Raw genomic sequence first — 14,926 nt, 5'->3', positions numbered from 1 at the left:
CTAGAGCTCTTTGCCCAGTTGGGCAATCCTCTTGAACACAACCTTCAGGGCACCCTTCTTCTGATCAATGAGCAAGGAGTCATGGTCCGCCGCCGGAAAGGTCGAAGTAGTAAAGTTCACCTTCTCCTTCACCTCATCGCTTTGCCAGCATTGCTCAAAGTACTTCTGTCCGCGCTTGGCGATCATGATATCCGAGCCAGCGAAGAATGCTTCGACATTCAGCCTGGCCGCATTTGGCTCACCCTGACCACGCGCTGCTTCGTTGACGGCTATCTTGCGGATGCAACCCAAGTAATCCGCCGCCTCTCCCCAGTCAGCATCGTTGCATCTCCGGAGGCAAAGTTTGATTTCTTCGTTCGCGCCCGTGTTGCTCTCTGCGAACTGATACTTTGACGACAACTTCTTGATGAGATTAGCCGTGTCGTCGTCGAACCCGTATTGCTCGAACGGAGTGGTGGAAGTTGACCCCTCTGCTCCGGGGACATCTGTGCCAGCTGAGGAGGAGAGTAGCGCGGCTGAGGACGAGATGATCCCTCCGGACCATGAGGCGCTGGGTAAGATCTTAGTGTTGATGAAGGTGTTGAGCCCGGCCCAGGAGTCAAGCAGAGGGGTCGGAAGTTTGGCAGCGAGGGTGGCCAGAGTCGCGCCCGAGTTGGCAGTCGGTACCCAAGGCGCTATCACCGTTGTCAGCCTCGTCCTTGAGGAAGGATGATCCAACATTAGAACACTAACCCAAGAATGCGACGTAGGGTGCCTTTGGGTCTAGAAGGGAGCGGTGGTGGAATAACGTGTTGAGCGTGTACAGAGTCCCAGCCGAGTGTGTCACCATGGCGACATGCTCAACGTCCAGTCGTCGTAGCAGAGCTGGGACTGTTTCCAGCCAGGTGCGCATGCGAAGATCGATGGCCACCGATGTCGAGCCTCCGAACGCGGGTCTAGTTTATGCTCAACCAAAGTCAATCTCAGGAGAGGAGAGAGGAACCCTCTCGGGCATACCGATCGACACAAATGACCCTGACACCGCAGTCTCTGGCCAGCTTGTCAAAGTGCAAAGCCATCCATCGCGTGCCAAACATTGGACCGATGAAGAGAATGGCTGGCAGGCTGACGTTGTCGAAATTCGTCGTGGTTGAATATGTGACCCTGAGCTTCGCACGGTTTGCCGTCTGCGGCAGCCATAGAGCCTGGTGGAAGTGTGTCGCGCATGTGAGGCGGATTGCTTGGTCCTCTGGAGAGAGGGATGTCATGCCGAAAGAATGCAATACCAGCAAAAGAAGAGGAGGGTTGAGTCGTAGGTCAACAACCTAGCAAAGCCTTGATAATAACGTAGATATGACTACCAATCCTGGTGCCTATCTACGCAGTAGAGTATATAGATATTAATTCCCACTTCTCCTACATCCAGACACTAGCATAATTGACCAGAACGTTATAATTCTTATTAGGAGCCATACCACCACCACTACTACCACCACCACTACTACCACCACCACCTACTGAATCACCCATTCATTGATTGGCCGAAGCAACCGTCCCAGGGTGATACTGTCTGTCCATTTTATCACTACATCTGGGCTTGTTTCTGTCGATCAGGTTCTAGGCAGCCCTCAGCACTGTACCGCCCCTTGTTGCTGAGCGTCGATCCCATGCCGAAGAAGCCTAAGCCTCTGGACGCTTTCATTCCTTAAACATCACTCCAAACTCGCCATCACTGTAGGTGACTGTGGTCCTGAGTCGCCCAACTCACGTCCTGCCCCCGAATGTCCAGACATGGGTGCCCCAGCTCTGGACCCCTCTGTACGGCCCAAACCTGGCTGTTCCCTGATGCAAACACTTTCCCGGCACTCGTGAGCTGTCGTTCGCTATGCAACGTCGTAATCGTTCCGCCATCGAAGTGGGTGACTCGTCCGGGCTGTCTTCCTAGCGCTCGAGGCTAGCCGCCTGTTTGAATCGCTTAGCCAGGATTTCTGATGGGCTGCTAGGGTTGCAATCTTCCTCCGATTCCAAAGGCCATGGGCGCTTCAAGGGCCGCTCACCATATGATTCCAGTATCGCCATCAGGGTGCTCCAGCCGGAAGAGTGGGTCAGTCGGACGGCGTCGACCTGATCACGCTTGGTAGCCACATTTCCGAGGAGCTGTTCTTCCTCCTAGGTCAATGTTAGAGGGATACAGCCCGAAGGTGCGTATCACTTACCTTGCTGAACACCCCCATGCCGTGCAGGAAGCAGAGCAAATGGAAGTCCGATACAGCGTCTACAGATGGGGACGAACGGAGCTGTTCGGCCACATCCCGTGGATCTTGCCCTTCTGCCACAGCTTCTCGGTTTTCGATGGGGAATTTGCTGGTCTTGAACAGAGGATTGGGGTTGATAGGCATGCCAGCAGTCAGTGACACCAACAAATACTCCACTGGGAACGCTGGCTTCGCGTTTTCTTGCACATTGGCACCATATTCATTGATCTGACGATAGAAGACTTCCGGGATATATCGAGTCCTTCTACCCTCAGCTTCATCTTCCTCAGACTGGACGAGCATCAGAGAGGGTTCTGCTGAGGGCTCTACAATGTCCGCACGGGCCATTTCGACCGCGGCATTGGAGGCTTGATAGGCATTGATGGTTATGCTCTGGTCCGCATCGCCAGTAACGACGCAGGTGACAAAGTTTGAACCGAATCGGCCCGTGTCGCTCCACTTCGAAGGCTTCGGGTATTTGGCCTGGAGACGGGCTGCAAACACGATCTCCAGGGAGGAAAGGAAGTATGAGTCGATGTGTCGTTTGCAAACTGCTTGTCCTTCCCCATCTTCGGGAGTCAGCAGATCCGTGAAAATAACGCCCACAGGCTCAAGGCCACACAATCTGGCCACCTCATCGACCTCTTTTTCATTTTCCCAGTCTAATATTGTGAGGCCGTCAACCTCACACATCTGAGGCGGTTCGTAAATGGCTTCAATCACGGCTTTAATACCTAGTGGAACCTCTGTGTACTCTTCATATCGACCGTACAAAAATCCAAGCCGCTGGCAGCCAGACTTTCGCCAGAAATCGATCAACTTGTCCACCATGTCGGCCGAAGCAAACTCGACATGATCGACCATTCTGAATGCTTGAGGTTGAAGCGTGATGGCGCTAGGCTGGCACTTGGTACAAATCCCCTCCGGCCACGGCGGATGACCCGATGGACAATCCTTTTTCACACGGTAGTATGGTTCTGAGAGGGGTGGCATATAGGAGCTTTTGAGTTCTGGCTTATTGGTAGCAGAGTTGATCTTGCGCAGGTAGGCGTGGAACGATAGGTGTTTGATCTTCTTTTCGTCCAAATATTTCTTATCATAAGGCTCTAATGGCTGGCAATGGTCACACATGCCTTTAGGGCCATGTTGACACATCCGGGGGTCTCTAGGTCGCGCGATTTTCCCATCCGCCTTGTCTAGCCGATCATCCAGAGGAGACTGCTTAACCACCTCCCAAGGATTTCGGATCAAGGTTGGAGAGGTAACCGTAGGAGCAACCACGAGTTCGTGAGGATCGGGTAGCGCAATTGTTCCATTCAGCCGTCGAGGCGCAGGGGGTGCGTCGCCGTTTGTGTGCCCGTTTGAGAGATTTTGCACTTGGGAGAATCCAAGATATAACTTGTCGCCATGTTTAAGACCAACCTGCCGCAGCTCCACCCCTGGCAGCTCGACGAGCCGACGTTCTCGTTCAGGGTCTGGCTTAGCGCCGACGGGCTTGTTGCTCACAGTTATAGAGGAGGCATCAGTGTCCGGGGGGAGGTGGTCCAAGATCTGCAACTGCAATCAGTTGACGAGCTCTCCCTATCCTTGAAGCACTCTCACCTGGCTGGTCAAAGAGGAGAACTTTTGGGTCGGTTCGACGTTCAGCCGGAACTGTCCCCATTTGGATTCAAACCTCAGCAACATGTCGGGCGTATCTTGGTGGTGACCTGGAGGAGACGGCGATGTGTGCGTAGGAAACGGATAAGCGGAGGAAGAGCTGAGATGACTACTGGGAGGTATGCTGAAGGCGAGTTGGCGGAGGCAAAGGCATCGGTATGGTAGTTAGGCTGGTGGCTAAGCGTAGAGGAGCGCGATGGCGATAGTTGGGTGGCTGAAGACAGCCAACAGTCCTGGGAAAATCTATGGTCGGTCCCTGGACGAGATAAATATCATCGAGGTCTAGGTACCTACTTAATGTAAGGTAGTCAAACCGCGTTCGTTCCCAGTCACGCAAGGTTGCCCGGTCCTCACACTTGCAACGCAGGAAGTTAACAAATCGGCGGTGGAAAGTTATCCGTACACTGATCCGTACACTGTACAGCACCAGTCCCTCAGGCTCCGACTGTTGCGTCATGGCCACTCTGCGACACTTCCCACTTTGGGCCAAAGCGTATGGTGAGTGCTTGTGCCTGACAACTCTGTCGCCGCTGGGCCGCCACGAATTCGGATTTGTGGCCATACTATGCTTTAGTATTCAAGAGTCGCTTTACAGAGTACAAGGATTCCATCATAAATCAGAAGAAACGCAAGAGATGTGTGTCTCTTCCAGGAAAGGCTTGTACCACATGCCCCATTCAATTCTGTGCTGCTGTCGTCGCGTACCCTCAGTCACCCCAACGCCATGTGTCGCTCGCTGAAACATATCAATCTCGAATAGCTAAGTTAAACCCATCATTTCATGTTTGCCCGAGAGCGCAATCCCTCAAGTCCCTTTGTACAATTGACCCAGTCGCTTCTCCAATATCTGCCTTCCTTCCAGTGACTTCCAGATCTCCTCTGGCGGAGCTCCCTTCACAATGTCCCATGCCACCAGATTCTCCGTCACTTTGGTCAAATCCTCCTGCTTTCGCTCCCAATCCTTATCCCGCCGCAGATGGATCGCCGATGTCACGACAACCAAGGACACGTTCGGGTCCTGAATGGTTCGGGCACTGGAAACTTCATTTTTCGTCAATGAATCAGCCACCAGATTCTCCTGTACCTTGTTCTTGATGAACTTGCCCCCTTGATATGATGATCTCCCGTATACACGGTCCTCTTTGGTGCGCCCCTTGAAGAGAGCACCGGCCAGTCTGTCGAGGCCAAGAGGTGATATGATACCACGGCCCCATAAGACAAATCCTCGCCCTGGGCTTGCGACTTTGTAAAGGAGGTCCTCATGCAGTCCGTCGATAAACATCATGCCTGCAATCGCCCGAGGATGTCTGGCAGAGAAGACTCGACTATAAATGGTGCCAATCCCGGCGGAGACCAAAATCCAGGGGCCGTCCTCCCCTGAAATCGCTAGTGCCTCGGAAAGGGCGTCCACAGACATTCCGGCAGAGTGTGGAGAGGGTGCATTGTCGGACCATGCCAGTCCTGGCCGGTCCCAATAGCAGTAGCGATCAATTGTACCGTTCTCGTACGCCTGATGCACCCAAGGCTGAAAGCTGTACTCGACAGGCATGTATCCTCCCTCAAGCAAAACTGTGGGGTTGGCCTTGCCGTCAGGTGTGAACGTCTGCTGGCCGACACATGCCAGATGGACCTTATATTTGTCGCCATCCACGAAATATCGCTGTCCCGGGGCTGGGAGTGTTGCATCTCGCGAACGTAGGACGAGGGTCGCAGTGAGCAGGACGGCAATGACGACAAAGACAGCCATTAAGAAGGTCGCCGTAAAGACAGCGCACCATTCCCGTAGGGTACGGCGCGTCTCCTGGCGACCAGTCAGGCGTTCCTCCTCCTCGGCTTTGCCCCATTTGACTGTTCTGTTCGTAACGACGTTGTAGAAGCCGATCAGGGCAGCCCAAATCACAGAAGCGATCCCGATCCAACCCTCTTCGACTCTTATCCTAGGAACTGCCAGAATAATGATCATGTCGATGAGGAGAAGGACAGAGATAGCCATGCTAAGGATACTCATTGCAGCTGAAGGGGTTGCGAAGAAGAGGAGCGCAGTCAAGATGTTTCCGATCGTCAAGGTGGTGTATGCGACGTCGAAAAAGCCGGAGCCTCTCGAATGCATCTTTGGAGGGCTGACGAAGATGGAGATGAAGAGCAACACCCACCAGAGGCAGGTGACCATGAGAAAGAGGACTTCAAACCATCGTAGAGCTCGAACGCTCCACAGGTTGTACGGCGAGACCTGGGCGCCAGTTAGCTGCCTTGAAACCTGAGCAGACCGCAACTCCGAGACTTACAGCTGGATCATCGGGACTTAGATAGCCACCTCCCTGATCATGGCGAGGCAGCAACCTGGTCCGTTCATCGACATCTTCAGACGGTCTTGGAGGCTGGCTGCGAGACGAGGTTGCGCCTTGATCAGCCTCATCTTCTGACTGCTGGTCGTCGTCTTCGTTCTTGCTAGTTCCCCAGAGTGACACCATGGTGAGCCTTGAGTACACCGAGGAAACAGTGATACAGAAGAAATAGATGCGCAGAAATGCAGCTGTGAGGTGAATGGAAGTATTTCGAGGTAGACCAGAAGGAGGGAATATCGGCTGGGATTATGTGAGGCAAACAAGCTGGACGCGAGGGCTCATGTCCAGACTAAAGACACCGAATCTGCTGGACGAGGCCAAGGAAGAGCAGCAACTGGAAGCAGTTTTGGTGACGGGGACGGAAAGCAGGTGGTGTGGCAGTTGGAGGCGAAAAGCCGACGTCATGATGAAAAATGGCTTTGACCCGAGCGGCTTGGGAGAGTGTCACCATCACCGCATGACGGGGATGCTGGCAAAGCTTCACATGGGATCCCCAGCATGATCCTGGGGAATTGGTTGCAACAAAGTGTCCAGCTGGTCATCCACGGGAGGGTGTCCCTCACGTCAAAGTGAAAGGGCTGGTGGTGTGTCAAAGGGCAACAATATCTATTGGGGTTATTACAGTCTACATACTACCTTAGGTAGTAGGTAGATAGAATACACGTGCCAGTGGTTCTACGCGATCATGACATAATTAGAGATACCTCCCACCACCACCGCGCCTAGGTGCTTGGTCCCTAGGAGCTTAGGGGTCACCTAGGAGGTGGTGGGGGGTTCCTTAGGTCTGATTCAATGCCTGCGCCATCCGCCACACCAAGACGTACCGCCACGTCTCTCTCTCGTCTCGTCCCATCCATCCAGACAGATCAAGCCACCACACTGCCAGTGCATCGCCACAACATCAACCCGCTGTCAATCCTGCAATGTGATCTTCAGCCTTACCTTGGAGCGTGCCTCATTCGAAACCCTTCTACTCTTTCCCTTATCCCACGACCCGACTCAAAGGCCCTGTCATGAGCGACTTTCAAAGGTCTTTTGCAAGAGCCCACCTATCTCGTCTTCCTCCTGAACCTCCTGCTATCCCCGACGAACAACAAGACGCTACCCGGGAGGACTCGCTCGACATCCGTCCCTCATCTCCAAACGACTCCTTGTCCTCTGCTTCCTCCGCCTCGTCCACCGGTACCATCGTCCCGTCCCCCAGTCGAAATCTGTTCGAAAGGCCCAAAGGGTAGGGCAACTCGAGATCCATCCTGTTTGCTATCTTGACTGACGTAGATTCCTAAGCGCTGCCCTCAAGTCCCGCTCAGCACCACTGCCTTGGGAAGATTTCTTTTCACAGGAACTCTTCCTCACGCAGAAGAAGCCTTCAGAAACCACTGTCCATCATGCCTACCTGAACCCACCCACGTCTTCCGGACCCTTGGTTGTTACTCATCATGGCGCTGGATCTTCGGGCTTGTCATTTGCCTCGTTCACTGCCGAGTTCCTAAAGCTGATCCCTGATGCAGGTGTCTTATCATTGGATGCCAGGGGACATGGTCAGACAACTACTACGGATTCAACAGGCGTCGCCCTTTCCGTCCAAGACTTGAGCTTGACGACGTTGGCTGCAGATGTGGCTTTCGTGGTGAACGCCGTGAAGACGGAGATGAAATGGACGGCCTTGCCTGATATCGTGCTCATCGGGCACAGCCTTGGGGGCGCCGTGGTGACCGAAGTGGCTCATGAACGACTTTTGGGCAATGCTCTCCTGGCATACGGCGTCTTGGATGTTGTAGAAGGCTCGGCCATGGACGCTTTACGCAGTATGGACACTTATCTCTCCACAAGACCAAAGTCCTTCCCATCTCTTGCTTCCGGCATTGACTGGCATCTCAAATCTCGCACAATACGAAACACTATATCGGCCAGGGTTTCTGTCCCGCCCCTTCTCCAAGAGTCCAAGGCTCACGATCAATGGTTATGGCGCACCGATCTGGCTTCAACAAAGCCTTTCTGGGAAGGCTGGTTCATTGGCCTGTCCAAGAAGTTCCTCGAGTCCCGGGGAGGGAAACTATTACTTCTCGCCGGCACAGATAGGCTTGATAAGGAACTTATGATCGGACAAATGCAAGGTATGTGTAAATGACGGAAATTGCTGGACCAACTATCGTTGTAGCTGACATCTAGACAAGGTAAATATCAACTTCAGGTATTTCCAGAGGCAGGCCATTTCATCCAAGAAGATCAACCAGCAAAGACAGCTCAGGTGGTCGCTGATTTCTACAAGCGAAATGATAGAAGCGGACTTGTTCTGCCACCCAAGGTGGATGATCTGATCAAGCAGGGCAAATTAAAACCAGCAAGCCATAAATAAACATCCTGCAGGGGTGTGAGCGGAGACGAATGGCATCCGGATTCTTGAATACACAGCTTCGAACTCAGTACCGAGTCCATCAGCTCATGACCTCGCAACCGGACTTGAACATGCAAATGCCATCCCGTCGGACTGGACGGAACTGTGATGATCGCCGGCTCCAAGCAATGGATAGCCGCCTCGAATCAAGTTGGCCGGTAGAGGAACAGAGTCAAGCTGGACCGTCCGGCTGATATGGGCACCAACAAACAAGTCGGCGTTGACGGGTAAGCCCCGACAGTCGAAACATCACACAGGAGGTCGTATCCGGCCAGCTCAGCACAGTCTGACTCTGGCGCTTTGCAAGTCGCTCCTATCCGTCTACCAGAGCATCGGTGACGTCGCGTCGCGCAACTGTTCAATGTCATCTCAGATCGCAATCACCTCTTAGCTGTAAGCAGCTCAGCGCGGTACGAAAACAGTTTCCACGTTTCCGCGGTCGATCGCACATAGAACAACTAGGAAATCAGGCATTGGCATTGATCTCTTTCTATCTCTTCCGTTTTCCTCCTCCCACTTTGGAGTTTACTTTGTTCTTGGACTTTCCGCTTTTCCGCTCTATTCTCTCCTTCTTTGCTGCCGTCTCGCTACCCTTGCCCTTGCGCCACATCTTTCCTTCCACTCTCTCCCTCTTGTCGTCGAGCCGCTTCTTATCCTTGTTACTCAGTTTTCTTTTTTCGCCCTTGACTTTCACGACACCGTTGGGGCCATTCAACTCCAAAAGGCCTCTGGCGCTGGCCTCGCGTTTGTCTTTTTCGGTCTCGAACCATGTCCGCTTTGGCCGCGCCAAGATCTCAGCCTCGTGCTTGACAATATTCTCACCGCGAGTCAGCTGTACTTCAACTTGGGCAAGCTGTTTCTCCTCCTTTTCTTCCTTGAGAATATCCTCAATCTCGGACTCCATTGCCTCTATCTGTGCTTTCATGGCATCGACCTCTGTCACATCCATCGCCCGAGATACCACCTTGGCACCCTGCTGCCTTGCACTCTTCACTGCCGCTCTCACGACCTTCCGGTCTGGTTCCGCAGCGATGGTGCAAGCCCGGCCAGAGCGACCCGCACGAGCTGTACGGCCAACACGATGGACGTAGATTTCGTGGGATTGGGGCGCTTCATAATTCACCACCGTCATGACGTTCTTGATATCCAGACCTCGACTTGCCAAATCCGTCGCCAGGAGGTGCGTGGTCTTGCCTTCGCGGAACGCGTTGACCGCGCTGATACGCTGCTCTTGTGTCATGCTCCCGTGAAGTTCACCGGCCTTGAGGCCCAGCAGTCCGAAAACAATGCGGACTCGGTGGGCTTCTTTCTTCTGCCGGAAGAAAATTATGGTACGCTCGGTAAAGAAGTTTTTGCACAATGTGCAAAGGGTCGCCAGCCTTGTGCTCTCTCTGCCTGGTCGCAGACGAACAAACTCCTGCACCAGGCCTGCCGTTGTGCTTTTCTTTGCATCCACTGAAAGCCGTACCGGTCGATTCATTCCGACCCGGACAAGTTTGTCAACACTGTCGGTCATAGTTGCAGAGAACAGCATGGTTTGCCGGCCCTTTGGGATTGTTTTCAAGATCTCATTCAGCTCATCTTCGAATCCAGTTTCCAACATGCGATCTGCTTCATCCAGCACTAGGATTTCGATATTCTCCACCGCAAAGCTGGCGGAGTTGCGCATGTGGTCAATGAATCTGCCCGGCGTAGCGATGACCACATCGGGTCGTTTCTTGAGAATTGCCTCCTGCTCTCGCAAGGAGAAGCCTCCAACCACCTGCGCAAATGTAATATCCGTGAACCGTGCGAGGGCGGTGGCAACGTTATAACACTGAACTGCCAGTTCACGCGTTGGCATCAGAATGGCTACTCGAGTTGTAGGAACTTTCCTTGGACGGTAAAGGAGACGTTCAAGAATGGGAAGTAAGAAGGCTGCAGTCTTTCCAGAACCCGTCACAGCGGAACCAACCACGTCCAAGCCCTGCAATGCGACAGGAATGGCACGGGCTTGAATAGGGGTGGGTGCAGTGAAGGAGAGTGCCGCTAGGGCTTTCAAAATCGGTCTCGACAAGGAGAACTGTTGGAATGACGCTGTAGCTTGACTAAGTGCTGTCGCCTCCTTGTCCTCAGGAGCGAAAAATGCGGCTCGTTTCGCCTGCTCCTCTGGATCAGAGGTCGACGTATCTGAATCGGCGTCGGACTGGTCAGAGGCAAGGTCATCAGGATGGGCAGTCGGTGAAGCGACTGAGTCATCGTCGGAAGCACCTTCATCTTGGTTTGCTTCCTCTTCCGAGACCTCCTTGTCCGAGTCTTCTCCCTCATCGTCCGAGGCCACATTCGCCCCAAAGGTGTCTGGTGCGAGAAGCTCGTCGTCATCAAAGTCCGGTATGTCAATTTCTTCATCGTCATCGTCGTCCCCGAGAGAGCCGTCCTCTGAGGCCGAGTCGTCCCGTTCTTGCTCGGCACTCCGAGTTTCCTGAGGCTTGAGTTTCTTCGCGGCACGGCGAGCAATAATCTCATCAATGTCCACACCCTTCTTCTTGCCATCGCCACTCGTTCTGGGTGTCTTGCTCTCGCCCCATCCGTCAAATTCTTCTAGATCTTCCAAGACTGCACTTGCGCCAAAGTCGAACTCGAAATCCGGGTCGATAGCACCGTCCTGGACGCCCTGTTCGCCTTCGCTATCGGAAAGCGATTCCGACGGCACATGTTCAAGCTTTGACTGTTTGTTCAACTGAGATTTTTGCCTCTTGTTTTGCTTTGCAGTCTTCGTAGGTTCGTCCCGTTTTCGCTTCGTGCCTGTAGCAAGTGCCGTTGCCTGCAACTCGTCGCTTTCTGACTCGCTCAACGACAGAGCTTCATTGTCTGATAGGGTCAGAACGAAGTCGTCTGCTGAGCTAGGTTGAATCATCATGGAAGCTCGGCCGCAGGTGTCGACTCGATGAGACAAGACCTGGAAGTCTTCAAACTTGAGAAATTATTTTTGGGGAATTTGTTGCTCGTCCGATGTTTAGCCGAGACAAAGTACAGGAATGGCATGTTCCACATCCGTATGGAGTACTAATAAGATATCTAGATATTATTTAATTACATATAAGTTATCCGTACTCCGGCCATATTATTACATAGAACGTTGTATTTCCTGCAAGCCTCCGTGGTCATCCGTCTTCGTAGCGGAAGAGAAGCTCGCTCGTATAGCAATCGCTGCCTCAGGAGCTGGTCGCTAGGCTGCAGCGATGTGCAATGCACTTTACTTCATGAAGGCATCGCGCACCCTACAGCTACCATTATAGGCCATCAAAGTCTCTCAATAGTTTAGCATTGAGGGAGGATGAGCTGAACACGAGACACGATCTCATATTCTCCGGTCTGCTGCGGGTTGGAACGGCGGTCAAGAAGAGTGTGGTTGACGGGCAGAAGTAAACTCGGGACGGGAATACGCCGACGTCTTATCAGTGCCTGGCGGCAGCGAGTCCGCCGAGTCTGGATGCTGATACCTTGATCAGAGTCGACGGAATGTGTGGCGGGTACCGGGTCTATAAACTGAGTCTGAGTTGGACGGTGGCTGGCGGGAGCACTCATTTGATAACTGCGTCCGAAATCCTATGAAACCTTCTCTTCTGTGATACTTGGCCTAGGATTAGTATGCTGTCGCAGCTGGCAGCCGTGGACTGCAGTAGTCTCGTGGCAACAGGCTTGTTGACTGGCATTGTGGTCACCGCTACTTCAGATGGCTACTTTCCATCACCCTGCCGGAGAGCCGTACAGGGGCCTTAGCCTTTCGCATGCAGGTTCTCATGGTCTTTCGGATATGGACGAGAATCGAGACTCGAGAGGCGAGACAGCTGCAGTTGTCATAGGTTGGATGGCAGTTGATCGACGAGATGCAGTCTGTCTCACCATATAATCTAGAACATGTCCTCTTACCGCCGGGCGTTTCAGCGCCTATGGCTTGATCGAAGGTGACGGAAGAGGATCGCCGTGATGCCTTTCCGCTCAACGACCCGTAGGTGCAGGTGTAAATGGCTCAGTGTGGATAGAGAGTTGGCGCTCGTATCGAACGCAGTCGCACTCGTGCAGGCTGCATCCATCTATGCATCCATCTATAGATGCCGGCGGGGGACGAGAGACGAGAGGTACGTGACAGGACGCCGCACTGGGCAGCAGGAGATTCCTGCTCTCTCCGTAGTCGCCATCGTGCGTGGGGATTACTATTGATTGCTGCTGTCGTAGTTTGACGTGCGGTGGCATGCACATGCTAGGATGGAGAGATGCAGGGTCTGCCAGGGCACCCAGGCTGGCTCGGCAGTAGGTTCCCACAGCCTGAGCCTGAGGTCCTAGGTGCGTCCTAGCCCTCCTAAGCCCAAGGCCAGCTCCTGTTTCCGGACGACAGACCTCCTCTTACCTCCGGGAGACCTGAGATAGAGTGGTGAATCACTTGTTTCTTTGCTGGCACTCCTAACGACTCCAACCCACCCAAACGCACCTTTAGCTACCACTACGGCTACTACGGCTACAACGGATGGTATGAGAACCTCGCGCCTCTAGTCCCAAGCTCTTGAGCCGACCATACGAATAAGGACGAACCTCAGCCCGTTGCACGCCGCCCCACGCCCGCTTTATCATGCGATTGTTCACTTATCGAGCGAGACATCCCACTTCTAGCTTGCGGCGCCCTAGGCGGGCATCCTTCTGCTGCTCCTGCGTAGCTATATCTCAGACCCTCTCGAATCTATCATCGGATCAGGGGCCGATATCGTGATCATCAACAAATAACACATGCCATGACGTCCTTGGCTATCTGGGCGAGTGGTGGGCGGTGGGCAGCGGGCAACGGGCGGTGGGGGATTCGTGCTGGCACACTGCTGTCTTAACATACTGACTGTACTCTGTAGAGTGGGAGAAAAAGTAAAGAGTCTTGACTTGCTGCGCGTGCATGGGCATGAACATGGGCGCAATCACGTCAGTGCGAAAAGCTACCGAAACTACTGAGAAATTCTCCCGGGTCGCGCAGGCTGACTTGACTCCCTTTGTAACTTACCCATGCAACCACGCTGTTGACCACGGGCAGCAGCTGGACACTCAAAACACCACAAGCGACTCGCTCTGGAATAGCGCGGCAGAACTCGGCGCACCCTAGCAGCACCGTCTTCCCACCAGATCCCTCCCCAATTGTGGGCGCCCTTGCATGCGCAACTGATTCGTCCTGCGCTTCTCGTACTTGTGCAACGGTTCTTTGTTGTCATCTTTTTTTCTCGTCCCATATTTATTGCAGCCTCTCCCGAGTCTTTCCTCTGTCTGTTCTCTTTCAGCATGACTCTCACAGGAGATACTTCTGACAGCCATGGCGCCTCGAGACCAGAGTCCGATGCCACCACCTCCAGTATGCTGAGCCTTGTTGCTTGAACTCTTGGGCCTTGCTAATCCTCCCAGCCTCCCAACTCCCCGGTTCTGAAGCGCTGCAGGAATTGAGAGTCCGGCTGAAGTCTGGTCTAAGAATATATCCAGATTTTCCAAAGGTAGCATCACTATATAGATGTGCACCAGTCACCCACTGACAACGTTGGCACAGAAAGGCATTTTGTTCGAAGATATCCTCCCGCTCCTTTCTTCCCACACGCTCCACCAAGACCTTATCCGAGCGTACGAGCTACTCATCCTTGAGGCCTTTGGCCCCCAGAATACTCCCGATGTGATCGTTGGCCTGGACGCAAGAGGTTTCCTCTTTGGCCCGACGCTCGCCTTACGACTTGGAGCCGGTTTTGTCCCGGTCAGAAAAGCTGGCAAGCTTCCTGGCAAGATTGAAACAGCGCAGTTCGAGAAAGAATACGGCACGGATACCTTCGCCATGCAGAGCGATGCGATCGTGCCGGGCCAGAAAGTTCTTGTTGTCGACGACCTTATCGCCACTGGCGGGTCGGCTTCAGCAGCCGGCACTCTGGTGGAAAAATGTGGAGGAGTATTACTCGGTTACGCTTTTGTCATCGAGCTTACCTTCCTCAAAGGTCGGGACAAACTCAAAGCTCCCGTGTATACGTTGCTGGAAAGTCAATCGGAATAGGGCGTCATGCTCTTCTTCGTGGACGACTTATTGCTTCTAAGCGCCAACGGCCGCGAATATGGTACTCCAGGTCCAGCGATATCACCTTCTGCACCATGTTTGCCCGTTACACTATCCAGTGGGGGTTAAAGGCCCAGCTCATGTGTTGTATCGGCATCTACCCTGAGGGAGCGCTGGCGATCTTGCGTCAGGAATTACCAACGTCCTCACTGAACACTATGCACTCTGGGCGTAATTGTTGGCT

The 14,926-nt window shown here is 53.4% G+C and overlaps 6 protein-coding genes across 6 annotated transcripts; 2 read left to right on the top strand and 4 right to left on the bottom strand.

Moving 5' to 3' along the window:
* On the bottom strand, positions 1-1,247 carry A1O3_07863 (uncharacterized protein; the record flags this gene model as incomplete). The annotated part of the gene is made up of 3 exons (XM_007737968.1): positions 1-674; positions 733-935; positions 997-1,247. 3 exons carry the CDS (start codon positions 1,245-1,247, stop codon positions 1-3), a joined length of 1,128 nt encoding a protein of 375 aa, XP_007736158.1.
* A 673-nt stretch (positions 1,248-1,920) lies between these two features.
* Positions 1,921-3,920, bottom strand: A1O3_07862 (nuclear protein localization protein 4; the record flags this gene model as incomplete). The annotated part of the gene is made up of 3 exons (XM_007737967.1): positions 1,921-2,148; positions 2,196-3,785; positions 3,837-3,920. The coding sequence occupies 3 exons, from the start codon at positions 3,918-3,920 to the stop codon at positions 1,921-1,923; spliced, it is 1,902 nt and encodes a 633-aa protein (XP_007736157.1).
* A 778-nt stretch (positions 3,921-4,698) lies between these two features.
* A1O3_07861 (uncharacterized protein) lies at positions 4,699-6,364 on the bottom strand (the record flags this gene model as incomplete). The annotated part of the gene is made up of 2 exons (XM_007737966.1): positions 4,699-6,123; positions 6,179-6,364. The coding sequence occupies 2 exons, from the start codon at positions 6,362-6,364 to the stop codon at positions 4,699-4,701; spliced, it is 1,611 nt and encodes a 536-aa protein (XP_007736156.1).
* Positions 6,365-7,251: 887 nt separating this feature from the next.
* On the top strand, positions 7,252-8,597 carry A1O3_07860 (uncharacterized protein; the record flags this gene model as incomplete). Its single annotated transcript, XM_007737965.1, has 3 exons — positions 7,252-7,469; positions 7,526-8,355; positions 8,416-8,597. The coding sequence occupies 3 exons, from the start codon at positions 7,252-7,254 to the stop codon at positions 8,595-8,597; spliced, it is 1,230 nt and encodes a 409-aa protein (XP_007736155.1).
* Positions 8,598-9,126: 529 nt separating this feature from the next.
* A1O3_07859 (uncharacterized protein) lies at positions 9,127-11,532 on the bottom strand (the record flags this gene model as incomplete). Its single annotated transcript, XM_007737964.1, has 1 exon — positions 9,127-11,532. One exon carries the CDS (start codon positions 11,530-11,532, stop codon positions 9,127-9,129), a length of 2,406 nt encoding a protein of 801 aa, XP_007736154.1.
* Positions 11,533-13,934: 2,402 nt separating this feature from the next.
* Positions 13,935-14,682, top strand: A1O3_07858 (adenine phosphoribosyltransferase; the record flags this gene model as incomplete). Its single annotated transcript, XM_007737963.1, has 3 exons — positions 13,935-14,004; positions 14,055-14,140; positions 14,194-14,682. The coding sequence occupies 3 exons, from the start codon at positions 13,935-13,937 to the stop codon at positions 14,680-14,682; spliced, it is 645 nt and encodes a 214-aa protein (XP_007736153.1).
* Positions 14,683-14,926: the final 244 nt, after the last annotated feature.

Source organism: Capronia epimyces (genome assembly GCF_000585565.1).
Source record: "Capronia epimyces CBS 606.96 chromosome Unknown aczIQ-supercont1.7, whole genome shotgun sequence".
Lineage (NCBI taxonomy): Eukaryota > Fungi > Ascomycota > Eurotiomycetes > Chaetothyriales > Herpotrichiellaceae > Capronia > Capronia epimyces.
The sequence above is the reverse complement of the archived record's forward strand: the minus strand, read 5'-3'. Positions and strand labels throughout refer to the sequence as shown.